Source organism: Plectropomus leopardus, chromosome 14, assembly GCF_008729295.1.
Source record: "Plectropomus leopardus isolate mb chromosome 14, YSFRI_Pleo_2.0, whole genome shotgun sequence".
In the NCBI taxonomy this organism is placed as follows: domain Eukaryota; kingdom Metazoa; phylum Chordata; class Actinopteri; order Perciformes; family Serranidae; genus Plectropomus; species Plectropomus leopardus.
Window position 1 is genome coordinate 14621615 of NC_056476.1, and position 27487 is coordinate 14649101.

The 27487-nt window shown below is 39.8% G+C and overlaps 1 protein-coding gene across 1 annotated transcript; it reads right to left on the reverse strand.

Annotated features, from left to right (window-relative positions):
- Positions 1 to 991: 991 nt before the first annotated feature.
- Positions 992 to 14603, reverse strand: tonsl (tonsoku-like, DNA repair protein). Its single transcript, XM_042500881.1, has 28 exons — positions 14342 to 14603; positions 14159 to 14254; positions 12887 to 13029; positions 12547 to 12730; positions 12305 to 12434; positions 12017 to 12188; positions 11809 to 11923; positions 11547 to 11692; positions 11290 to 11442; positions 10904 to 11029; positions 10168 to 10366; positions 10023 to 10078; positions 9838 to 9927; positions 9481 to 9553; positions 9229 to 9392; positions 8786 to 8909; positions 8445 to 8686; positions 7619 to 8081; positions 7334 to 7527; positions 6046 to 6152; positions 5725 to 5881; positions 5568 to 5646; positions 5176 to 5483; positions 3903 to 4074; positions 3435 to 3610; positions 3268 to 3341; positions 2589 to 2722; positions 992 to 1554 (listed from the first exon to the last, which is right to left on the reverse strand). Exons 1-28 carry the CDS (start codon positions 14364 to 14366, stop codon positions 1355 to 1357), a joined length of 4302 nt encoding a protein of 1433 aa, XP_042356815.1. The 5' UTR covers positions 14367 to 14603; the 3' UTR covers positions 992 to 1354.
- Between the last annotated feature and the right edge of the window lie 12884 nt (positions 14604 to 27487).

Sequence of the window (27487 nt, forward strand, 5' to 3'; positions counted from 1 at the left end):
GTCAGGATGGTTCACTGCAGAAAAGGGAAACTGACAGTGACCTCAAACCCTCTAAGATATAAAAACTTTTTCCTTATTGCTTAAATTCAAAAAATGCAATTGAAAATGTAAGGATGTTGCAAACATAATTCATTAAATTAAAAAAATACAGTGAACCAAACTTCTAACGTCGTCACTACAAAGAGGAGATTTAGGCAGAAACCACAAGCAATTGATGCTTAGTATGCTCACATCCTTGAAAAAGATAAATCCTGGGACAAGAGGGTCTGGTGTGTGATAACATTTATTAATATTAGATGTTTGTGCCAGCAGCATCAGGTACAGAAACAGCAGACTAAAATATCTCATTGACAGATTGCTGTGGAATTCTGTGCAGATATTCATGTTCCTCAGAGGATGAATCTCTTGGTCTCTCTTAATCTTAACGGCTGATGCACTGGGCACTTGTGGCCCGAAATTTTAATATAGAAATCCGTCACAGAAAGGGGCTTGACAATGTTGTGGCAGATGCCCTCTCTCATGTATGACACCCATATCGCTGTCATCTTAAGGGAGATGGTGTTACATGTCATTATGTGTTTTACATTCTGCCTGTCATGCTCCACCTGTGCGTGTGTGTGTGTGTGCGCCTGCTCTCTCTGTTGCGGGTGCAGCAGTGACTGATTGAAAGCTGATAGAGAGCTGCGGTGAAGCTGTGTACTGAGCCCTTATCTGCGGCTGCATGCTCTGCTCACACTAGCTCGGTGTCCATGCACCAAGACCCAGCTTTTTCTGTTTGCAACATTTTCATTTTCATTTTCTATTTTCTATGTCCTTTTTGTAAATAGAGGTCTTATTTTTTAATTTGAGCCAGTCATAACAATAAGTTCAAAATGTTGCTTCGTTCAATAATTACATTACTTTGTGCACAAATCCAGCAAGATTTATATCCAGTGTGATCACTATATTGTCAAAGAAAAGAGAAAGAATAAATAGTTTTGTTGTTCGAGATTTTTATGAACCAGGAAGAATCCCTTTAAAGTGATGAAAAGAAATATTTTACAATACTTTAATTGTTTTTTTCTAAATGTAAAATCATACAATAATTCAGTGGTTGCATCATGACAAACACACTGCTAACATGACAAACGTAAGTACAGTTCCACATAAATAAGGTGACAAAAACACATGAAAACATAAAAGCTACTTCCACAGAGTGTCCCTGGGCGCCATGTGACTGGTCCATTTGGTGACTTAAGCGATCAGCCTCGAGTGATAAAATATTGTGTGTTAATGATTTTACACGGTTCAGAATTCAGTGTCAGTGATGTATGATCTTTCATCGTCTCTGCGGCACGTTAAATGTTTCCCCTCTTCACGAGGGGGCTGCAGCAGAGAGCAGGCACATGCTGTTTCGGTCAATGAAGTGTCCATGTGGCCGACTGGCGTCCCAGCTCTGCTTTAAGGCCTGTCGGTCCAGCTTGTTGAGTCCCTGTGAGCAAAGACGGAGATCCTTGACCAGCTCTGACAAACCATCGAGATCCGCACTGTCCCAGGGGCCGGACACCGCGCAACCTGTGGGAGAGGAAACAAGGAGCAGCCTTGTGTCAGGGATTATATTACAGTTTTTTTTTTTAATGCTTAGGCACAATCTTTGACACCAATGGCTTTCTTTTTTTTTTGCAAGAGATTATTCATCTCTAGCAAAACTTAACAATTGGGTACAATACAGCACACACAATCATTTGAATAAGAACATGAAGCACTGACGTTTTTTGATGAATTCTTATACACTGACTGTTTCTTGAAGCACTTTCTATGAAACTATTATCACTTATAGTGAAAGCATATCCTCTGCTATACTGTTGGTAATTTTACAATTCATTGCTTTATATTCAGCTCTCAATTTAATAACAAACTTAACTTTCAAGTTTATCAGGTTATGTCAGATATCTGATTCAATTAAAAAAATAATGTAATCAATCTAAAGTTAAATACGGTTTCATCAATAAGTTGTCAAACAATGTTTGTCACAACTTTTATGGAAGTGATGAAAAAAGATCTTGTTAAGTAATTATAATGAGAAAAAATATTTCTCAAAATAATTCAGTGTATCAAAAGAGTAAATTTGCAGTATGTCTAATTATTTTGAGATACTAAGTCAATATTTTTGATTAATTCTCTTATTGTAACAACTTATGGCATCTTTTACCCCCATCACACAGGTGAAAAAGGGCCTCCAGACAAACTGTGATATAAAAGGACAGTAAAAATAAAACTGAATTAAGTTTTCCATCTCTTTCCAATTCATAATATTCACATTATTTAATCTTCAACCACCCCTTTGTAGCTCACAGTTTAACTATGTTGCAGCAATATTAGGTACCACAACATACCAGTGTAGCACATCGTACTTTTAGGCAAAATATACTTAACATATTTTTCACATTTATAAGAATAACGTGTCACCAGAGACAAAGAAGATTGCTGGCATTCAGCATGTTTGTTAAGCCACAAGGAAACTTAGAATGTGTTTTCGTAAGAAATGGTGAATGTGCACCTGACACCACAGGCGTATGACCTACACGTACACACACAGACCAATGTACCTTGCAGGTTTAGAAGGGTCAAAGGTCGACCAGCCTCTCTGAGAGACATCAGGATGCTGTGAAGTCCCGCTGAGGTAACAGACGGATTAGCTGAAAGGTTCAGATGAACCAGAGACGGACATGAAGGTAAACACCTGCAGGGAGAAACCAAAAAGTTTGACAGAGACAAATACAGGACGGCAGATAAAACCACAGAAGTCCTTTTTTAAATCTTTTTTAAATTTAACCTTTATTTATACAGGTAACCTCATTGAGACATGGGGTCTTATTCTCAAGAGAGGCCTGTTTCAAACAACTACATATAACACAAAAATAGTTACGACTGACAGATCAGTCAAAACAGTTCATACAATATTTAGGTCAAAGTGCCAAGTAGGAGCAGATCAAATACTAAAAACAGGAACAAGTTTCCAAAGATGCTTTTTCCAGCGCCCTTAAAATAAGTTGAACACGTTTTCCCTCCCCCTCTTGGTTCTGAGTTAATGAACTGGGGATGAAACTAATCTAATCAGCCAAAATTAAGCAAATTAAAATGTCATCACTGATAACAAAATTCTGAACACATGTTCACAGACCTTTAGCTTCAAAGACATCATCGCACCATAATTATGATTTGATGAATTTTCTAATTTGGATTAAATGTATGCATGCTCTCAGGCAGCAGAAGACGCACACTCACCTGGTCAAGGTGGCGACACTGCTGTCCGTCAACCCGTTTGCTGCCAGACTCAAGTGGGTCAGCGAACAGTCTTCCTGCGAAGACAGATGACACGTTTTCATTTGTTGCACTTAAAGCTCTCCACCCACTACATAAATAACTGCACAGCATGGCTGATGTGAGCGCACCTGTGACAGGATTTTGGCGAGGTGTTCCAGCGCTGGGTAATCAGCTGGACCCCTGCGGACGGCAGACAGGTCCAGGTGTGTGAGAGAGTGGAGAGGCAAAGTCTTCAACACCAGCTCAAAGCCAGTAGAGCCCAGTGCATTGTGGGATAGACACACTGATTTCAGGTGGCCTGATCCTGAAAGTTTAAAAGATATTCATTTACTTATCTATAAATAAGCTGAAAGCTGAAATAGATTCTGTTGGATCCTGATTTAAAATATTGGCTTGTAAATGAATATTAATACCATCCTTTCTTTTAATCTATAGCTAATTATAAATAATGACACATCTTTTAAAGCTAAACTTCTCAGAAAAGTACAAGGATTTGATTAACACAGGACGCTTGAGTTGAGGGCTTTATTGACTCTGCTCATCACTTGTCACAAGTTTCGATTTTAAAACCCAAATTTAGAGTGTCAGAGCGTCACCTGTCAGAGCGTTGGCTAACAGCAATCGATGCTGCTGAAGAAAGCGAGCGGTGAGGCCACAGGCCTGCAGGGACAGCTTGGCTAACAGAGGGCAGTGGGACAGCAGACAGGACAGGGACTCGGACACACCGTCACCCAGCTGGTTCATGCTGAGGTCGAGTTCCTCCAGACACTACAACCAAAAATCAACCAAAAAACATCAGCGTGCACAAGAGAGAATTCACTGTTGAACTCTTTATATTAATCTGATGAACTATCAGTCTCAGATGTGATGGAAAAGTGTGCTTGGTGTTAAAGATGTTTCACACACTATGGTGTGGGACACTTTGACACATGGTGGGAGGGGTTGTGATTTTGGTGGTTTTCACATGCTTAACAATAGGACCTTGTCAAGCTAACAGCGTGTGAACAACTGGAACATTAACAAGCTGCATTTCATTTAAAATGCATCTTTAGTGAAACTCAGGCATGTGGACAATTTAAAAAAAACACTTAAAGGGTAACTTTAGTGTTTTTCAACCTGTTCCCCGCTTTTTTTATTTGGTCTTTGTGACTAATGTGAGAAACAATTTCTGAAACTGGTCCAGTATTGGGAACAGTGAACATACCTCGAATGGTTACGCTGCAGCCTGTTGCACAGCTGCCAACGGTAACGCTCTTGATTGATACTGAACCAGTTTCACATTTGTCACTTAGACACAAAATATGTAAAAATAGGATCCAGGCTGAAAGTGAGCCTTTAAGTCAGTTTACCCAAATAGCAGCAGCCAAAAAAAAGTTCTCACCCACCCCTTGAGTTAAAATCTGATAAGATAACCCTAAAACAGTCCGCTTGACTGTGAAGCAAACCACAATTTGTTTTGTGGTACTGAACTCAACAGCAGTATGTCTTTCCAGAAACAATGTCCTGTCCTTTCTATGAACCACGTATTTACCAAGAACAGTTTTACAAGGGACGGTGTTTTTAGAAAATATATGTTGTTACATTTTTTAAATTTAAATTTTTCAGTACTTTGGTGGAATACATAAAACAGAAACTATCAGCAGAGCTAAGAGTAAAAAGAGAGATAAATATATTTCACTGTGATTTAGATTGAGCCTATGCTTTATGGTTACTATATTTTAAATAATGTATAATTTAAACTAACTATAATGTCAATTTTCAACACTATCTGGATCCAAACAGTGACACTTATGAGACAAAAGTATCTTCAAAAGTAAACTGATGACAGCTGTTGAAATAAAAACAGACTCTGGATGTTGGGTTTTTTACCGGGAACGCAGGATGACTCTGTCCCTTTAAAGCATTTACGGCTTTCTCCAGCCCGTCCCCCGTGATGCTATTGGCAGAAACATCCAGCAGCCGAAGCCGAGGCATGGTGATTGTTGTGGCAACCAGCTCAGGGAGAAGGTTGTCGTGGAGACGGTTGCCGGACATACGCAGCTCTGTGAGGCTGGCCTGCAGTTTCAGGGCACGAAGGAGCGGGTTGAGGGAGGAGGGCGCCAGGCTGAGGCCGCACACCGATACAGAGGAGCTCCCGTCCTGCACCTCACAGAGCCGGGTCACACGCTTGTTTTCATCTGCGGCGACACAAAGAGATGCTCCAGAACGAGTTATAAAAATGTGTGTGTCTGCATTTGTGTGTGTTAGTGTGTGTTGCTCACCCGCTGCCAGGCTGTGGCAGGCCTTCTTGTAGCGCTCAGGGAGAGGAGGGAGATCCCAGGAGCAAACTTCAGCAAGAACCTGCAACACAACACACCATCCTAATTCTGTACTGGTGAAAATAAGTAAAAGCAACATTTTCTTAACGCCTGTCCTTACCTCTTCATTGGTGTGCAGGACAGCCAGCAGCAGGTCCTGCGGGGACAGCAGAGCACCTTCCTTCTGCAGCGAGAGGCGTGGCAGGAGGCCACATTTTTGGTAGTAACGCTGAGCGGCCTGCTCACACAGCCACGACACAGTGCAGGAGTCTGCCTCGCTGAAACACAGCAGCATACGATATGTTTCAAAACAGCACAAAAACACCAGCACTGGCTCCTTGGTGTCAAAATTGTTAAGCCAATGTTAAAAAAAAACTACAACTACAAAATCACATCACAGGTGTCATTCATTCGTATAAAAGAGTAACAGATAAACACCAACCTTTGTGGAACTGGGATGAGGAAAACATCCTCCTGAACTCTGACCCTCATTCTGATTGGTGGAGGTAGTGAAGTGGGCATGGGAGCAACCAAAGTTTGAGCAGGAGGCTGAAATAAAATGACAAATTAAAACAAATAAATACAGGCAAAAACATAATGGCTGCTTGAATAAAAATAATTATGATAATCATTATTTATAGAGTGCTTTTCACAGAAGACATGCAGCTCAGAGTGCTTTGTAATAAAAAAATCAAAATCAAAACCTTAAAAAAGGGCAATGAAATAATAAGTTTAAAAAAAACTAAAAAAAACTGTTAATAATAAAAGTATACAAGAGAAAGTAAAAAACAGAGACCAGTAAAACAAACAAATAAATAAATAGTAGCAATAAACAAATAAAATACAAAGAATCAGATTTTTTTTAATACTTAAAAAAATAAGAAGAATAATATGTATTAAAAGCCAAATTAAATAAATAGCTTTTCAGTTTTCCATTTAAAAATGTTCACAGAGACCACATCTCTTATAGCTCTTGGTATAAGTGCATTGCTCATTTATTAGAACAGCAGAGAGTCTGCAGCATGCGACAGTCCCAAACCATTAAGAGCTTTTAAAACAAATTATGGGAGCATAAAATCTAATCTAAAAGATACTGGGAGTCAATAGAATGCAGCTAAACCTGAATTATATGCTCTCTCTTCCTTTTTGTGGTTAAGGTCGAGCAGCGCAGTTCTGAATAAAGTCTCCTCAACTGACTTTAAAGGGGAACGCCACCGAATCCTGCCATTATTTCACAAATAAAATCTGTAAATGCTGAAACTGAAACTGCAGCGTGACCTCGTGTGAAATTATGACGGAAAATACACACAGTTTAGATCTATGTTTCTCAAAATGGTGCTTCCTTCAACATCGTCCTGCTCTTATTCGTCAGCACATTCATCAGTGTCTGAAGTTAATCAAGAATAAAGACAGACTCCTGATAAATGAAGCTCCACTTACGGCGCAGAACGATGCTGAAACATTAATAATTGTCTGTCTGCAGTTGATGTTGTCCTGAATAAGTAATGTGAAATCTTTTTTCGGACTTGAATTTTTTTGATTTACTTCATTAAGGACACAGAAAAAGGTCAATAGCATACTACATAAAAAAAAGACAAAAGTCTACATACAAACATAAAATGAATCATTTATAGGAACATTGTCCAACAATAACACTGTTAATGCATTTTTCTAGATTTGATTCCATCTGTAACTCATCAGGATAAAGGCCGTGTTAGATTTTTTCTCACCTGTATGTGTATTTGTAGCGGTGGTGGCGTCTCTGGTCTCACTTCGTCATTGTCTGTAACTGTGGGACTCTGTGACCTGTTGACCTCTCGTCTCCCCAAACGCACCATCCCCGGCATCTGAGTCATTTTGACCTGGTGAGGCTTCTGAGAGCCGTTCTTTTTCAGAGAGAGACTCCTGCTGGAGGACGACGGAGCTGCAGAAGTGAAAGAGGAGAAGAGCTTAATGACGGTGAAAGAGATGTGGAGTAAAAGAAACATGTGACAAAAAAAAGGTCAACTTATTACCTCTGCAGGCGTCAGAGTTCAAGTATCTGCTTTGACTTTTTGCTGCTGAAGGCAAGGCAGCATCCTCCCCTCTCATCCCATCCTGCTCCACCTGTAGTCTCCTCTTCTTCTTCGGCTGGATTTCCCCCAAATCGTCCTCCAGCCACTCATCAGCTAGGTACTCCTCCTCGGGAATAAGAGCTGATTTGTTGCTGGTTGAAACAGCTGGCGTGCTGGAGAACTGAGGCTGTGACAGAAGAGTTTTGGCACTGCCTAAGCCTCGGATGACGCTGTGGTACTCCTCTCGTGCAAAGACAGACGGCGCGGGAGCCTCCCTCACACTTTCTCGACCCGAGTTGGGGATTGGGTTTGCGGGGGCTTCCTTGTGACTCGGGGGTGCTGGTAAACTTTGTCTGGTGCGGACGGGACGCAGAGGACTGACGGGGCAATCAGAGTCGCTGTCATCTGAGGAGCTGCTGTTATTCTACAAAAAGCATATGAAAAACAAACCACGCACTCTAACTGTAGATCTTAAGAATTCAGTTTCAGTGGCAGAGTTTCTGCAGGTTGAATTCAAGACCTTTTTGATATCAGTTTTATAACTATTTCACTGTTGCAACTTTTAGTTTTTGGGTGTATTAAGTCTCCTGACAGGCCACAAAAAAATACAAAAACATTTTTATAACTGCATAAATGTTTTAAGAAAACTAAATTCAGTGATCTTTATGTCTTTTAAAGACCTACAGAGTTTGCAGATCACAAGGAATCCAAAGCATTTATAGGAAAAGATGTAGGAACAAGTAATTTTATCTTGATCTTGTGTAAATAATAGTCTGGCAGACATTACCCCGTACAGAACGGCAGCCTCCGTCCCTCTGGCTCTGTGCCGCTGCGTTGAGCCATTGCTCTGCCACCGTTTGGGGCTGGCAGGTGCTGCCTTCACCTCTGAGTTCCTGTTGGTCCGGCGCCAGTCTTGGCTGGAGGAACAGCCCCCTCCAGAGGACGACAGCGGCTCCGAGTTCTCAGCATCAAACAGCTGGCTGTCCTGCAGGGCATCGAAAGGCTTGGCTGGGGCCGCAGCAGCCGGCACTGTGTTAGACAGAGATAAGTGGGGAAAAAAACTGTGTCTCAAAGGATGTTTAAAAGGCAAACTGAGGCTAAACTGTTGTGATGATGTAAAGGCCTCACCTCCCCCTGCAAGCGCCTTCCTCAGCAGTCTCTCTGTGGCGATGCACTCCTGCTTTGTCTCCTGGTCCAGCTCTCTGCTGTATGTCCTCTGCCACTGACGGAGGGTGTCCATGGCGGTGTCACCCTGACAGAGGATGATGAAAGCATGGGACACAGATGCAAACATGAAACCCATTTGGACAAATGTAGTTGTCTAGGGGATGTCTTTCAATATCACCAGTCTGTGATTTTACCCTCATACAGGGTGAATATGTCTGTGAGTTTTTACCACTACCTCAACAACTAAAACAGCCCCAAATATCTACTGTTTTTCAGAAGACTGGTTCAAGTTTGTAAAAAACATCTGCAGAAATCCTCTTATTTTTTTGTATAGTTTGTATTAATCGGTATCATTTAGTTTTACATAATCAGCTCCTGTAGTTCACCAAAAATGGCACACACACCTTTGAGTTGCGTTGAGTGACAGAAGCCCCTCGCTCCACCAGGAGTCTCGCAACTTTTAAATTGCCACAAGCGAGGGCGTCGTGGAGAGGAGTCACTCCCTCACATAAGGGACCACCAGGATCATTTACATTAGCACCGCGCTCCAGCAGCACGGCTACAATGTCTGTGTGAGAGAGACAATTTCTTTTTTTACCATTTTTATAAAACAATTTTTAAACAAGGTCATATGAAGTTGATCATAACTCAGTTACCATAGTGACCGTGGTTGCAGGCCTCATGAAGAGGAGTCCAGCCACAATAGTCTCTGGGGTTCACGGGGTGACCCTGACATGCAGACAAGCAGAGTATTATTAATTATAATAAAATCCAGGATGTTTTTACATTATGAACATAACTCCTTAGAAATAATCACAGCAGAGACAGTCTCTGGATTTATTATTGGATTTCTGCTCAGTTTAGTGCAGATATTTTACTGTTCACTGAGGATTTTACCTTCGTCTGTCTGACTGTCATTGCATTTTCTCTTGATTTTGCTTTTTGTGGCCACATTTAAAACGGAAAAAATGTTGTGCTTATTGTTAAACTAAAACAAGTCTTGTTTTTCTCACCTGTTCCACCAGATACTGGGTCTGCTTCAGGTTTCCGTCTATACACGCTCTGTGCAGAGACGTCTCTCCCTTCTCGTTCCTCTTGTTCCACTAAAAAAACGGAAACAAACAGAGCAGAGGGTAAAAACGTAGAAGACACAAAAACAAAGATGAAATGATTGTGGAAAGACTGACATGCGACTCACCCTTCCTGCCTTCCTCCTTCCTGATACCATTTTGTCATAACCCTCCAAATCCTCATCTAAACATGAAAAGTCAAAAACATAAAAATAACTTACTATTAGAATTAATCTGTCCGCAGATGTCAGGGGAGCAAAACGCCAGTTCTACCTGAGTCTGAGAGGACGACGTCACTGTCATCCAGAGGCTCACTGTTATCCATCTCCTCCTCTTCATCCTCCTCACCATCGCTCCCATCTGGACTCCAGCCCTCAGCGGCGCACAGCTCCTGCAGCGTCGCCTCAGTGTCATCAGCCCTGGATGAGCCGAGTCGTCTCTGGGACGCCAGCCAGAGCCTCAGCACGCGTTTCTGTAGGAGGGAAAGTAAGCGTTCAAACACTGCATCTGTTTCCCTTCTTAAACATAGTATAGGGATTTGTAGCTACAGATGGTGGGTGACAATTTAAAGGATAAATCGACATAAAGTGTCTTAGTAAGATGTTACATCAGAGTGTGCCGCGAGAACAGCTTTACTCGACTGGAGGGATCGAATACCATTTTTCCAAAAGAAATATGCTCATTTGGTGTTTTGTTGATGGTGGTGGGAGAGCGCTGCTCTCCTCGCTGGTCCAAAATCGCAGAAAAATAACATAAAATCAGAATAAACTGGGCTTGCTCAATATTTTCAAACATGGTCCTGATTGAATCTTATTTGCTTAATTGTATCTTGTACCTGTGTGGAAGCAGCTGCGTTCATTATGTTTCCTCACTCATTTATTCCTTTAATTTGTCACCCATCTGTACATAAAAAGCCTATTATGTATGGGAAATCCATGAAAATTGATTAGCCTTTCAAATAAAGTTTAACCGTTTCTTATCCTATTAATTTTTCCAGCTTCCAGCTCACCTGTAGTCTGGTCTGCCCAGACTTCTGAGCGCAGTGAGAGGCTTTACTGTAGCTGCTCTCTACATCCTCCAGGGCACAGCTGCTCTCCTCCTGAGCAGCTGCGATGTTCAGCCAAGTGCTACACTCCTGACACAGACACACATAAAGTGATTAAATTATATGCGACATCATTTCAAAATACGTTTTAATATTGTAAATTATATTAGTCAGTCTAAACTTACACGAATCGTTTACTAAACAGGTTTACTAAACAATGACCTGGTCCCACGTCTGTTATAGACATGAGTCACCTGTGTCCATAAAACCCAGATAATATAACTATGATCTTAAATATTGCCGTTTAATAAAAGAGAGGACATTTGGGTGAAGATGTATGTCATGTATACCTCAGTCGAGCTGCCCTGTCGTAAAGCCAGCTCCTGTCTGTAGTGCTCCACTGCCTTGCTGTGCCGTCTGAGGTCTGTGTAGGTCGCCGCCAGGGACACGTGGATGACGGCCAGCTCCCTGGCAGGCTTTCCCAACGCCTCAGCGCCCTTTAGCTGCATTACATAGACAACAGAGCTTAATTGATTGTATTAAGTGTCAGTTCAAATTGGATAGGACTTAAAAGGCAGTGAATATTGGGTGCTTGAAATATTTTTACCTGAGCTTGATATGCATCCAGAGCTTTGCTGTAGCACCCAACCTTACAGTACAGGTCCCCAAGCTGCTCTGCCAGCCCAACGGCCTGATGGGGGATTTTGCCGTGATCCTCCCCCAACTCTTCCTCTAATTTACAGCCTTGATCCGCTATGAAATTCAAACAAATCACCACCATCAACTCAGCTTTCTTGGTGAAAAAAATAATTTTAAGTAAATGCAAATAATCAACAAGACTGAGTAGATAAAAAAAAGCTGTCTTTCACCATATTTGAAAGCTTTCTTTACTGCCTGCCGGTCCAATGGCTGCTGGGAACCCAATAAGAGAGCTTTTTTCAGAGATCGTCTGGCAGCTACGAAATCGCCCAGTGACAGCTGCACCTGCGGATAAATGTCATGGAGGCGCACAAATGACAAATGCACTGCCACACTAACAGGAAACGGGTCAGTTGGTTCGATGAGTTGAGTTTATACCTTGCCGATGCAGTGGAAGCACTCGCTCTCACTGAACTTGTCTTTGATCTTCCTCGCGCACTCTTTGGCCTGTTCAAGGCAACGCACTGCGTTAGACTGCTGACCGTGACGGAAGTAGATGTTGCCCAAGTTAAAGTTTGCACGGTAGAGATCCTCCAGCAGCTGACTCTTCCTTTACAGGGTTAGAATAGATAAAGCACCATCAGCAACACTCATCGTCATCTTTTTGCGCTCTCCATATTATTAAGTTTTAACATGAGGATACAGTTTAGTTGAGGATGTTCTTACTCTGCAATAAAGACACTTCGTCTAATAAACTCGCTGCATCGTTTGGGCTCTCCCAGATGATCACAGACCAGACCTAGATTGAGGAAGAGACGTGCCTTCATCTCACTAATCTCTCGCCCTGGCACAGTCCCTTTAGGTAAAAGAAAAAATAAACATGTTAGAAAAAACAGTATTACAAAAACGAGATAATTTAACATATCCCTCAAAAACAAGGGGGTTACAAACTAGCACACAGCGCACACCTTCTAATCGTTCATCCACAATGGCCAGGCTCTGCCTGAAGGCATCCTGAGCTTGCTCTAAACTGTTCTTCGACTGATCTGATTCATATCGAAAAAGGTAGGTTCGTCCAATAGTGGCCAGCGCCCTTTGCTCCTCAGCATGATCTCTGACAGAGCGAGCCAGGTCCAGGTGACGGCGCTGATGCTGAAGGAAAAAACAAACATCTTAACATCCCTGTAGTGTGAGCATGCATGTTGTTCCCTACTTTTGTTATCACAATAATGCTGAGTCAACAGTTTTAAGAATTGCTACAAATGCGTTTCTGCATTTTTTCTCAATTCAGAAAAACAATCTACTCACTTTCAAAGCAGCCTCAATGTTTCCAAGCTCTGCGTAGCACTCTCCTATCTTACGATTGGCCACAGCTCGTCCAATCACATCGTTAAGCACCTCAGAAAGAGACAACTCCTGCTGGTGCTCACTGATGGCAGCCTCATAATCACCTGAGATTCACAAAAAATAGGAGTGGGGACAGATGAATAGATTGACAATAGGACACAGTCGACTAGAAACTGCACTTCACAGTACTGGAAATCATAGGACAGAAAGACAAAAAGAGCAGGGTGTATTTGACTTTTGAAGAGAAACTGACAGTAGTGAAACATGAGTATGTGTGTTACAGTGTGAAAGAGACCATAAAACATCCTCTCAGATGTTTCTTCTGTGAGGAATAAGGACATTTTACTGCAGTATGGAAAAAAGTTAAAAGACGGAAGGAAAACTGCTGTGAGGAGCGCAAAGAAGACAAAGAGGAAGCAAAGTGCCTGCAATGCATTGGAAACCACCATTTGGGGTCAGTCCAGTGTCCAAAGAAAATAAAGGGAGGGGAAAGTGAGTAAGATCAGAGTGGAAAAGGGATCCTCATTAAACTGAAGCTACTAAGAGAACAGAAGGAAAGAAGAAAAGCCCTCAGTAAGTACAGAGCTTGATCTGTCCAGCTTGATCCCACTGTGGGATTTTAAACTTATTCTGAGGGCACTGGAAAAAGGCATCTTTGGAAACGTATTCCTGTTTTTAGTATTTTTAATCTGCTTTCACTCTGTACTTTCACTTAAATGTTGTAAGTACTGTGGTGATAAATGTCTGTCCATAACTAATTGTTACATTGTATGTTGTCCGAAACAGGTCTCTCTTGAGAATGAGACCCCATGTCTCAATGAGATTACCTGTACAAATAAAGATTAAATAAAAAAATAAAAAACAGGCTATCTGCATGGACAAGAATTTTTTTTGGCATTTAGGGTTGATGCCTATTATACCTACCCTTTTTTACTAATCATATTCTCATGAGTAACTCATTTACTACAAAGTTATACAATACACACACACACACACACACACACACACACACACACACACACACACACAAAGAATTAACCAATGACAACTGCACTTGTCTTTTTTTTGCAAAGTGAAGTAAACGTTTTTATTTCCTTGTCACAGCTACTCCATACTCCATTGATGGATACAAATTTGTGAAAATCAATAAACAAAGTCGGTAAAAAAAAGATTCCTCTACACACTTTTTGTTGAACAGGAAATTCAACATTGTGATTGTTATGAATAACTTACCATTTCTGGACAGCAGCTCTCCCAGCTGATTGCAGATGTTTGCTTCCTCTTTGAGGTTGTTGCTGTTCTGCGCTTTGCTCTTTGCTTTCTGCAGCTCTGCGGGGTAATCACACACCAAGCTTTTATTATACCAACAGAGTAAACAATCGAAAAAAAACTTAGTAAAAGCGAATCAATACTGACGTTTTATCTCCCGTGAAGAGCTCATCTTGATACCGTCTGCTGAGTTACAGCAGCTATGCTAGCATGACATTACGCAGCGCGCTCACTTTAGCCCAACTACCAAGTTATAAACGACCAAAATAAAGCTATTTTTTCTACTAATTTCCACCGACACGCGTCTCTGCTCGTCCATCCATATCCTCGCAATCACGTATGTATCCGATCGGGTTCGTTGTCTTATCACAAAGCGCTACATATTATTAATCTTAGTAAATGTCTTTTCTGCATTAGCTTTCGGCGCTTAGTAAACTTTACAATGCCGCGCCAGTAGCGCGCGAGCCAATGACTTCACCGTACGTGTGCTGGAAAGTATTAACCCTGGTCTCAGCCTCTCAGGCACAAATCCCGCCTCGCTCTCTGGGATTAAAAGGTCATGTGTCCAACCCTGCCCTCAACCCCGATCATCTGCTGTAACATTGCACTCAAACATAACGTATGTGATTCGTTGGCGTTTGTGTTGACGGTGTACAACATCAGATCAGAGCTTGCCTGTCTGTCTGACAGACGACACTCAGGGAAAAATATCACAATATATATAGCCGCTGCCGCTCATTGGCTAACATCAGCGCGTGACGTAGTCTACATAGAAACAACATGTGGAGCAGAAACAGCTGCCTTTTTCACGTTACTTTGACAACTATAGCGATTATATATGCACTTAAACCCCACACTAAAAGCTACAGTACTAAGGGACACGAGCTTTTTTATATTGTCTTGTGCGCGAAACAACAGATAAAGAGGTAACAAACAGCGCACGAGCTCGAGGTGATTAGGCGCAGATACTGTCACCTGGTGAGACTCTGTATGTGGACCGACTCCAGTCAGTCAGCTGACGGAGGCAGAGGAGGTAAGAGTATCTTCAGTTTCTGAGCTAGTTCTGGAGAAAACTATCAAGTATTTGCACATTTATTTAGTGTTTTTACTGTAGCGAGGAGATAATGATTTCTGTTTTGTCTTTAGAGTCCTATAAATGAACAGGGTTCACGCGGATCCTTAAAAAGTCTTAAAAGGCATTGAATTCATTAATCAAAAAAATAAGGCCTTAATCGGTTTTGCATATTCAAAAGTCTTAAAATGCAAAGATGTTGAAAGTAGGATGTTAACAACTGTGTTTTTCCTGACTTTTCTTTCCTACAATGCAACGCAATGTAAAATCCAAAAATAAGTGGTAACATTTATTATTTATTTTAATAATTTATTGAATTCCTCTTCATAAACTCTTCAAGATGATAATTAAAGCAGTGGAATAATCGCACATATAGAGTAAGGCATACGGAATCAGTAATAAAAATCATTAATAAATTCAAGGTATTTCCCATTGTAACCAGATCTTTTTTTTTTTTTTTTTTTTTTTTACTCGACAAGAATGTAATATTTTATGTTACAATAAATATTTGGGCAAAATTGTTCTTAACTGTCAAAATTGTCATGATTTTTCTTTTTTTTAGTTTAGGTTTAAAATTTGTCTTAAATTTCATCCTGAGTGGCATTAAAAAGTCTTTAAAAGCATTACATTTAATTTGCCTTAAGCTGGAAATTACTGAAGGTTAATAGCCTAACTAGGAGGCCATTTATTTTCTGGGGAAGAAAACAAAACAAAAACTCAAAGAGTTTGAATTAACGGGAAAAAATATTTATATCTTGTGATAATGACAGAGTAAGGAGTCAAAACTGACTGATACATGGTCTTTGGCAATATTATTGACTGATCTTAGCTTTAACAGCATTGTCCAGTTTGTCCTCTGGGGAGTACTGACACATTTAGTTTTGTGTAGTGTCACACTCAGTGTACATCTTAGTCACAACTGTGTTGTGTTGTATTTATGTGCCAAGCACGTGACTATGATGGCCTACGCAAAATCATGAAAATCCTAATGGCCCTATTTATTTGTTTGTTTTGGGCTACTTTAGAAACAGCATGGCAGACTCTGTGGAAGAGGACAAAGCCTCAGGAAGTGCGCCAGGCTCTGATGCAAATTTCACATAATTTCACATTCACGTAATAAAAACAGAATAATTCTTGTTTTCAGCTTATTATAAACTAATGAAAACATAGTTATGAATATTATATTAGGCCACACTGGACCTTTAAGGGATCCTCTTCAAAAATCTATGTTTATGTGAATGATTGTAAAGATAGTGAAAGCCTGTTGCACTCCACTCTCTTTTTCCTCTGTGAAATTTCAGGCACAAGTGCTCAAAATTCAAAACATGGAAACATCTGCACTCTGTGTCCTCTGAAGAAATCAAGTGTTATTTTTTATTAAATAATGCAAATGCTTATAAGAAGTAAATAATATTTTGCATTCAATTATTTTATTATCAATAGGCGCAGTTTGCAGATTTTTCAGTTTGTTACATGTCTGTGTTAAAAAATAAGTATCAACTGATGTGTAGTTGTCCGTTTTTTTCACCCTCAGCTGTTGATATCGGCCAAAGAGTAACTGCGACGCGCCTAATAATCTGTTTTTTGGCTGCCAACTAGTGATTGCAACATCCTTTTTCACACTCTCCCTTTAAAGCGGTGCTGCTACATCAAAGCTGGCTGTGGTCACAAGAACCAAAGACTCACCTGTCTGTGACCCAGAAAAACAAACAGATGATCATGTGATGTAGTTTGTTAACTATTTTGTCTGTCAGAATTTCTGTTGTGTGACACACTTATGATACGCAGGAGAACTTTTCTTTTTATTTCTCGCTCTATTTCAGCCTGTCTCTAGCAGGCTCTAATGTGGGCTGAATCTTTAAATGTGTTTAAACACCGCTGTGATTCAGTGCAGTAACTAAAAGATGAATGTTGAAATCATAAATGCTATTGTCTGAAAAAGGACATTCACCTGGTTATTTGTTGTCTGTGTTGGTTTGTGCCTGTGTTTGCTGTTAGATTTGCTCTGTCAGCACGACTACTGTAAAGACGGATCCACAAATCTGAAACACAAACAACACCTAACATTACTTACACCAATTTTCAGATTGACGTCCATGGAGCTAACCCAAATTCATGATCTTATAATCCAACTGTTCAGTCTGCTAAAAAAAAGGGGGACGCATGGCTGGTGACGTGGGCGCTGAGACATCTTTTGATTGGCTTATTCAGACAGACAGCACGCCTTGACAGACAAATAGTGGTGCAGCCTCCAGTGAGTTGCTGAACTGAAAATTACAATCATTATTTTGTTTTTTTCAAGCAGAGTGTTGAGGGCTGAGATGATCAGACTCTGCTGGGAGCAAGTGTATGTAGTCTGTAATTTTAATCTGGCAAAACAGAGGACCAAATCATTGTTGAAAAATAATGGAACATTAAAGTTTAGCTGCTTTATTGGCTTAATATCCCATATTATATGTCCTCTAAATTTAGTAGATTTCTAGGTCTCCTGTCTATAAAACTTGCTTGGCCTTATTTCTGCTGGATTTATAGACACTTCAACCTGTGTTATCATTTTTTGGAGCTTCCAAAAATATTCCCAGATCTGAGTCCCCTGAGAAAACACAGTCGACAGAAGAAAATATGAATCAGAAATGATTTATTTCCAAGTAGGTTTGCACACATAAGGAATTTGGTGCATAACAATAAACACTGCAAAAGAATAAAGACATAATATAAAATAAAAATAAGAAAGTTTGCAGTAGAATATAAAAAAATAATTAAAATATGTCTTTGATTAAAGTATGTGTTTTTAAAGTGTACAGTTGTGCAAATTATTCTCCAGGGGGTGTAAAAGAAAAAAAAAAACAAAAACGCTGCAATAATAAAACCCTAAATTCAGCATCCAGTTTCGACAGGCATTAATGCATATTTTTCATTTCTTTGCAGAGATTTTTGACATGCCAGACACGAGACTCCCGCATCAGAAGGAGCAGAGCAGCCTTTCACATCAGACACAGAGCTCCCTCTCAGCCTCTGTGAGTCTGCATCTCTAAACCGTTGACCTTACAAATGAGCGTGCCGCATCATTGTGAGAATTGGTGTTTCTGGGCGGTGCAAAGTGGAGTAGAGCACATCAGAGTGCAGGATATCTGAGCACAGCAGAGCACAGAGAGGCAGGCACATCCGCCGCTGGAGGGATCAAATCTGTACCATCTGACGCTCAAGGATTTATGGGTTTAGTCAAAATTGCTTTTCCCACTGTGGAGATTAAGCACCGTAGGATGTTTTCCACTCAGGCCGTAGAATAGCTCAGTGTAGCTGCTGCTGCTGTTGCTGTTTTTCCTTCCCCTTATCGGCTCCGGCGGTGGAGACGGGAATGTCTCAGCAAGGCAGAGTGCTCAGAACCCTTGAGGGGAGAAGATTCTGACTGACAGGAGAGGTCCGTCCTCTGGGGAATGTGAACCATGCAGGTGGATGCTGTTCTTGTGCTCTTCTGTGTCTGGCTCGCGGGTGCAGCCGGGAGGATAGCCCAGTCGAGGGGTCACAAGCTGGAGACCTACAAACAGAGCAGGTAAAGTTGCCACAAATGAATTAAGGCAAACACTGGAAATGCTTGTTTTTTTATTGTCTCACTTGGACAGTTTTAATTTAAGCTTTAAATGCACATTTCAAAGTACTTTTTTCCCCATCGGGGCTCTCTTATGTTCTTATAGATGTTTTTTGAGGTTTACACGATGTTGTCCGGTGTTTCCTGTGTCACCTGTGCCGCTCCCTCCCCCTCTGAAAACACATTTATTCAGACAGCAGATTGGAGAGCAAAGAGAGAGACAGAGAGGGAGTGAGAGAGGGAGACCTAAATCCCCACATCTATTTATGCACGACGAGTGAATGCTGTGTTCTCTTGCCCCACAACTGCTGCGGGCCAGTTAATGACTGTTTCCCCTGCTGCCAGCAGTTGTAGCCAATGTCATTTCCAGGTGATTATTTAGGCTAATTGCTGCCTTGTTAATGCATCCAGTGGATTAGACGTTTTTGTCGGGGACTGCACTACATGTGGAAATCGTTAAAGCATCCTCAATTCTACCTCACTAAGTTATTGATTGGTTTGGCTTCAATATTGGACGGGCTTTTAATGGAACAGATTGTATTTGTTTATTTGACTGTTAGAAGTTTTATCGCTGCTAAGTGCACAAAGCAGTGTGTGTGTGTGTGTGTGTGTGTGTGTGTGTGTGTGTGTGTGTGTGTGTGTGTGTGTGTGTGTGTGTGTGTGTGTGTGTGTTTGTGTGGTTGGGGGGGGACAAATCTGTGGGGAAAGAAATGTCACATTTACACTCCAAAACAAGCTGTTAGCATCTTAGTCTTTTTGACGCACGTTAGAAATACTGATAACTTCATGCTGTTCATGCATCATAATTTTAATGATTCAGTTAAATTTGAAGCTACTGAAGAATTGAAACACCTTATGGAATGAATTCTTAATGTATAAATTGGTATTTAAAAAGCAGAATGCTTAAATACATAGCAAAATTGTCATAAATAATCATTTTAATATTATAATATTCAATACTGCTGTGAACAAAGTAGGGCTGCAAGTTACAATTATTTTCACAAGTGATTGATATCCTGATTATTTCCTTGACTAATCATTTGGTTTATAAAATGTGAGACCAAAAAACATGTCCTTCCCAGAGCCAATAGTAACAGCTTACAATGTCTTATCCAAAACCCAACAATATTCAGTTTACTAACATATAAAACAGAAAGAATAAGAAGACTTTTATCCCCAATTTTGCTAAAAGATTACTAAAAACTGTCAAACTAGTCCCAATTTTCTGTCAGCTGACTAATCGTTTAAGCCCTAATAAGGATATTAGATGTTTTATCACTGCTTTTAAGTGCAGTGAGCAGTACAGGGTGGTGCAGCCTGACACACTTGCAGTGGAAGTCTTTGACGTACATTTGAAATGCAAATGTGATCATTATTTCAGTGAGTCAGTTACATTTGGAGCACATTTTTGAAGCATAAAAAACAGCTGTAAGGTATTTAAAAAGATGAATGTTTACATGCACTGCAAAAATTGTCTGAATGAATTTAAATTACACCCTCAGATGGCTTTGAACACCTGTCGAGAGCTGTGAGCGGAGAAATGACTCACAAGGGGCTGCAACTAATGATTATTTTCATTTTCAGTGAATGCACTGAATTTTTGTTTTGTTTGTATGAATGTAAAAAGAAAATGCGGAAAATGTCTTTTATAATTTGCCAGGACCAAAGTTAATATCTTTAAATGTCTTTTTCTGTCCAACCAACAATACAAAACCAAAATACATTCAATTTAGTGTTACAAAAAACACTGGGAAGAAGCAAATCTCATCCAGATACGATATTATCACGATACGTTAGTCTCAATACAATATTATTGCAATTTGAACTGTTTTGCGATATGCTGAGCATTGCAATAACATATTTTATAGATTATTTGACTTAAATTATGTCCCTTAAAGGAAAAAAGCATCAAAATCTGTTTCATCTAATAAGATGAAGTTTTAAAAAACATAACGTTTTTCACTTTAACCATTTTATTGCAGCAAAAAGTATATAGTAGACAAAAAACCAAGGGATTTTACCCTCTAAATGGGCTAACAAAATTTTGTATTTGCAATATGAATAATTTGCATAATAATAAAAAACCTGTATCCATGCTTATATATATATTGCTTATATATATATTTTCCCCCAACCCCTACCCTTTTTCCAGCATTATATTTACAAAGTCAACTATTCTCTAGCCGAAATTTTAGCAAGAAGCTTGACTGTTTCCTGAGGTCCTCAAGTGAGAAACTGTCTTTGCATTAATCTGTGGTGAAGATGATAAGATTTTCCCAAGCAGGCAAACTACAGCAGCGTGTGCCTCACAGTGCTATCAGCGTTGATTTATTTGCATCCACTTAATATATTCAACAAACCCTGTCAAATCATATAATCCCCCTGCCTTTAGATACAGTCTCACTTTTCATGCTGTAACTGCTGTTATTTCTAGATCAGAGGAGACGTCAAACAGCAATCAGCCATCAACGTTCTCATCTGTTTGAGTGAAATAAATGTGTTTGACACGACGCACCTGCCAGTTCTCATGTACGTTATGACAAACTGTCAGAGCGCGTGACAGGGCAAATCTGATCTTACTGAATATGTGTTAAACAGTTCCTTTTAAATCTAAACAATCCTCCGTGAAATTACAGACATTTAAAGTGATCATCTCAGCCCTGGGGTGATTACGGCGATTGTATAAGAGGAGCACAATCATAATCATCTGTGGAGAATCTTCAAAAGACGGAAAGCACAAGTGGCTCAAAGCTGCGTTGTAATTTCTAAACACCAGTGTCGCCTCGTTATCAATCAGTTTTTTTTTTCTCCCCAACTAGTTAAAAGTCCTCGCACATCGTGTCCTCTCTCTGCTGACACGCGCAGTCTGAGAATACAAATCAAATGTAAATCTCTCATTCCTCTTCCAGCAGGGGAAAAAAAAAAATCATATACTCCTGCAGAAGTTGAACCTTTCTTCCCCCTGTTTCTCATCACTCCACTCCTCCTCTCCTTGACTGTGAAATTGGGAAAGCGGCTGGATGCTGCTGGCGTGTGTTGTGGGAGTTTTCACTGTATTACTTACATTTTCTTTTCACTCGCTGCCTTGAGGAGGGAAGCAGAGAGGGGGATAAGTGTAGGACAGCAGAGTCCCACACAAGAAAACATCTGAGGAGAAAACCCTCATGAGGTTTGGGAGATAATTCGGAGTGGTCGCTCCATGATTATTGGGACAGAAAATCACATTTTCATATAGGAAAAAAAATAAGTGCTGCTTCTTTTTTTTTTTTTGATTTCCCTCTTACTTTTGCTTTTTCACGCCTCCATATAAACATCTAAAGCATACAAGCAGTAAAGTTGCTCATTATTTAGAGACGTCACCCCTCAGCATCATGGGTGCATGTTGCTGTAACGAGCAAGCTGCATATTCAGTCGAAAATTTAAAACCAGATGTTTATTCAGGGTACCAACGGGCCCCTAAAAAGTCTTAAAAAGCATTGAATTAATTAATCCAAAAATAAGACATTTATTGGTATGAAAATGTCTTTTAAGCATCTTAAAAATGCTCAGACAACGGAAAGATTTTAAGATTTCTTTTTTTCTGATGTTACATTGTAAAATCAAAAAGTAATGAGTAACACCTTTCATTATTATTATTGTTGTTGTTGTTGTAAATATATAAAATATGCCAAATTCTCCTCATAAGAAAATATCCAGTCATGTTTTATTTTACAGTAAGTATTTAGAGAAAGTTGTCCCTAATCGATTGATTGTCAATTATTGGTTTTTGTAAAACTGGTCTTCAATTTCATTCCAAGTGGCATTAAAAAAAAGTCTTAAATGTAATGTGCCTTAAGCTGTAGGAACCCTGTTATTTTGCAGTACTTTTTTATACCACAAATAAATAAATGTTGAATGTGCAGTTAACTCCACCCACAAACGTAGATTTTGAGGTGGATGCAGGGGACACGTCCCCCTCGATATTTAGAACTTTAGAAGAGGACTTAAACTTTGACAAAATTAGACATTTACACTATAAATTAATGTAGAAAGGGCACAAATTGATTAATAAAATTGCCAAAAAAAAGGAAATTAAGTGTTTCAAGCAAAAAAAAATTTCTGACGCCCTTGCCCTCACCTGTAGTTAAAAAATATCAAAAGTAAATGTCATGAACTAAAATCTTGGTTATTTAGTGTGTAATAAAAAAATCTAAATTATCCTGATATCATTAACAAGCGAGCGCATTTTCACTCCCTACTCGTGGAATACCAGGCTGCTGCGTCAGTGATTTTGCTGGTTTCAAATTGACGCTGCACCTTTACGCAGCAACAGTGCATCTAACAGGCATTAATTGACATGTTGACGCTAGAGGAGACATATAAAGCATCATACGTATATGTCAAAGTCCAATGACCAAGCAGTGATGTTTAACGGGAATGTGTTGAACAAGCTTAGCTCAGCAGAGTATGAGTCATTTCAGCTTTTGACTCTGAAATCACAATTTAAAGGCCCAGTGTGGAGGATTTAGGGGCATCTACTGACAGAAATGGAATATAATATTAATGACTATGTTTTCATTGGTTTATAATCACCTGAAAATAAGAATCATTGTTTTTTATTACCTTAGAATGACCCGTTTATATCCACCTCGGAGCAGATCATCTTCCAGAGTCCACCATGCAGTTTTCTACAGTAGCCCAGAACAGACTTCTGCGAACCGAACACTGGCTCTAGATGTGTTTTCGTGTTGGCCAACTGAGTTCTCCTACACTCTCGGCACACGGGAGAAATTTCAGTTGTGCAACCTCACCACTAGATGCCACTAAATCGTACACACTGCACCTTCAGATGTGTTGAGTTGAGGTCAAATGGTCACTTGTTTGGTTGATAGTGTGTTTTTTTTTTAACCTAAATATAATTTTTTTGAAAATCCATATGCAGTGGTGGAAGAAGTAGACTACTCAGATCTTACAAAGAGGCAACAATAGAAACTGTGAAGCTGACGTCATGTGTTTTTTTGGAATGGGGGCACCACCTTGTGCAGGAACGCACTCTGTTACCTTTGGCTACTATGCAGGTCAGTCAGCGGTGTTTGGACAAACTATGACATGTGTTCATATGAATCGGCAGCTCACAGCTGGATTAAAGACCAGGATGCACCACCTCCACTCACATACCTGCACACTGTAAACTTTAAGCAGAGATGTAAACATGAACATTATGACAGTGGTTCGTTGGATTATTACCTGAGGCAAAGATATGGTGCTGCACTCAAACCTGATATTCAGGCAGGTTTGCCATAACAAAGCCAGTCAGTGCCACCATGGGAGTGGTTGTTTACATTGAACGCGAGGTAAAACGCTGTACTTCAGATCAGTTAATATCTCATTTCTGGACTGATGGTGCCAAAAACAGGTCGTGTTTACTGTGTTTTTGAGAAGAGTCCATATAAACCCCCAACCACCCTTTAGTGGTATTTACATTCTTAAAGGTGGAGTTTTTTTTTTTTAAAGCAACGAGTTCATAATGTGTGATGTGTTTGACGTTTTCAGAAACGTCTGAGGCCATGGAAGTTCATTTTTCGGTGGATGACTAATTTTAGTCATATAGAGTTTTTCTTCTTATTTTTATATGTTTGAGGAAAATGTTGATATTCCTAACAGCCTCATCTCTTTCCTCTGTCATTATGCCTTTGTGTTTTTTTTCCTTCCCATTATGGTACCTGTTCGCTACCTTGGCAAATATTAGCCATGGCTGCTTTTATAAATGGGCAGTTGCATCCATGTTGCTGTTGCCTAGCAGTGTTCTCCCAGCTTAACCACTTGAACGCCAAGCATTGTTAAGGGACTTCTTCATGTTGTAACCACAAGCTCAGGAGCGTCGTGAAACATCCTTCTAACCAGCCGACACTGTGTGATGTATTTTCACATTCTCAGTGTTGGGAAGGTTACTACTAAAATGTAATAGGTTACAGATTACTAGTCACCCTTTCAAACATGTAACAACTAATTTAACTGTTTCATGATTTATTAAAGTAATGAAACTTCTTACATTTGATTACTTTTTGATTACTTTTCTAAGATTATTTCTTAAATAGGGCAATAAATCTGAAAAATGTCTGGAAACAGGCAACAAGCATTTCTGCACGTTATTATTACATTTATTTGTTGATTTAATTACATGTCAACACTGCATATACTGTATGTCACAATGTAAAAATACTCTGTTACAAGTAAAAGTCCTGCCCTCAAAATGAGGTACCTTAAGTAAAAGTACCTAAGTAAAAGTATTAGGATCAAAACATACTTGAAGTGTCAAAAGGAGAGGTGCTCATTATGCAGAAAGGCACTTTTCAGAATTTTTATCACAAGATTAGAATTAATGATGAATTCAAGTGTCGCTATTGTTGTAGCTGGTATAGGTGGGGATAATATTTTATTTTTTTAATGTCATTTTTTAATACTGCCAGGGACGTCAAGCCATAATACATCATTATTTGTTGATCTATATTCTGTATCAATAATCTGAATATGCAAAGTAACTCAGCAAATGAATGTAGTGGAGTAAAAAGTATCAAGTTAGAATTGTAACACACAAATAAAGTACCTCAGAATTTTTTTTAAGTACAGTACTTGGGTAGCGTTACAGTCCACCACTGTCTATAAGTCAATGATGGTCTAAAAATACACAAAATTTAAACATTACACCCTATTTATGCAACATTAATGCAGTTTGCCCAGTCAGCCTGTACACTTTAATTGCCTTTTTCTCAAATTCACTGGCCGCTCTCTGCATACATGAATGCGTCCAGCATGACCTCTGCAGGAATCCGGCCCATTAACCCCTCTGCAGCCCCTGCAGCGATGCACACATGCAGGTCTGTGGCTGCAGAGCAGAAACAGTGTGTAGACAGGCGGTCTGCTGTGTGGCGTAGGCAGGCAGAGAGGGGGATTGGAGAGGCATTTCTGCCAAGAGGATTAGGAACCAGCTGCTGGATGGACGCAGACAAGTAGCACCCATTGCCCATCACAGCTCTGCAGCTAGCCAGAGAAACCCTTCTTACTGTTTCATTTTGCTCTTGTGTTTTTTATGTTTCAGTCTCTTCCTCTTTCGCCCACTCTCTCTCTCTCTCTCTCTTGTCCTCTGTGGTATTTCCTAAATGCATGTCTATGGTTGTCACGGGGATTTGTCCCTGTCTGTCACAGCATGCTCTACTCTAATAATCCATTTTAGGGTTTTTGGAAATCTTTTTTTTTTCTCATGCTCTCTCTGTTCGTGGCCTGAAACGGCTGCCTGAAAGACAAGTACACAGACGTAGCTCTCTTGAAAAGTGACACCAGAGAAGAGCTTGCTTCCTCTAAATCGGATGTGATGAGGAAATGCTCTTTTGCCCTTTGTGCGATTTGTGGATAAAATGTGTGTGATGTAACTGGATGTACTACATCTTCTTAGCAAGTGAGAGGCATCAAAACAATACAAAAAAAGACGAAATTATTGTCCCTACTCTTAAACCATGTAGCCTTGAAAATGACATCATGTCTTTCAAAATTAAAGCTGCAGTTAATGCTTGAATTGTTGATTATTATACCTTCTGTGATTTAAACTTTAAACTCAAAGGGATTACTGCATATATTGTATACAACTGAGTTTTGTATCGTATTTTCTCTTGTTTGCGCTCGCCTGTAGTGCCAATAATTACAACACTTTAAATTAAATGTTTGGGTTTTTTTTCCTTTTTTTTATGAATAGGCAGATTTATCTTTGATAGTAATATGCAGCATTCATGTTAATGTGTATCTGCAGTTATTCAACGGGGGGGGGGGGGCTTTAATTAAAACTTAGATATTATTACTTAACAATAATTTGCCACCGATGCCGTGATCCTGCTTGACGCGATCTTCTACTGCCATTATTATGAGTCATGCCTCCACTAACAATATACGCATTAGACTTTTATCAACACACACAATATTTGCACATAACATCACAGAGTGCATTTAGTAATTTTACACCTATCGTTATTGTAATATGACATGCGTTTGTTACCATTATTGCTGTGCATCTCCCTCTCTCTCTTTCTCTTTCCTTTTTGTCATTATTGTAATTCAGCTGTTATTTATGACATCTATTGCACGTCTGTCCACCCTGGAAGAGGGATCCCTCATCATCCCCAGTTGCTCCTCCTGAGGTTTCTTCCATTTATTCCCCGTTACAGGGGTTCTTTTTAGGGATGTGAGGGTCTAAAAACAGAGGGATGTTGTACGCTGTAAAGTCCTCTGAGGCAAACCATGTTTTGTGATAATGGGCTTTATAAATAAAATTGACTTGACTTGACCCTGCAGTAACTCTGAGGACCCCCAGGGTTAGTAAAAAAGTCGTAGTAGAAAATTGTGAATGCTAAGTAGTATAATTTCAGAGATGAGGGTCAAATATTTAAACTGCTTATTCAGTTAACCATCAAATATGACTTAGAAAATCATCACATCTGCTTGTTTGAGAAGCTGGCGACAGTAAATGTTTGGCATTTTGCAAAAAAAATTGAAATTACTTAAACATGTAATGATCAGAATGATTAATGAGGATTTTTCAGTTGATCGACTAGACAGATAAAATATTGGTCGTTTTAGGTGGAGTAAAAATATCATATTTTGG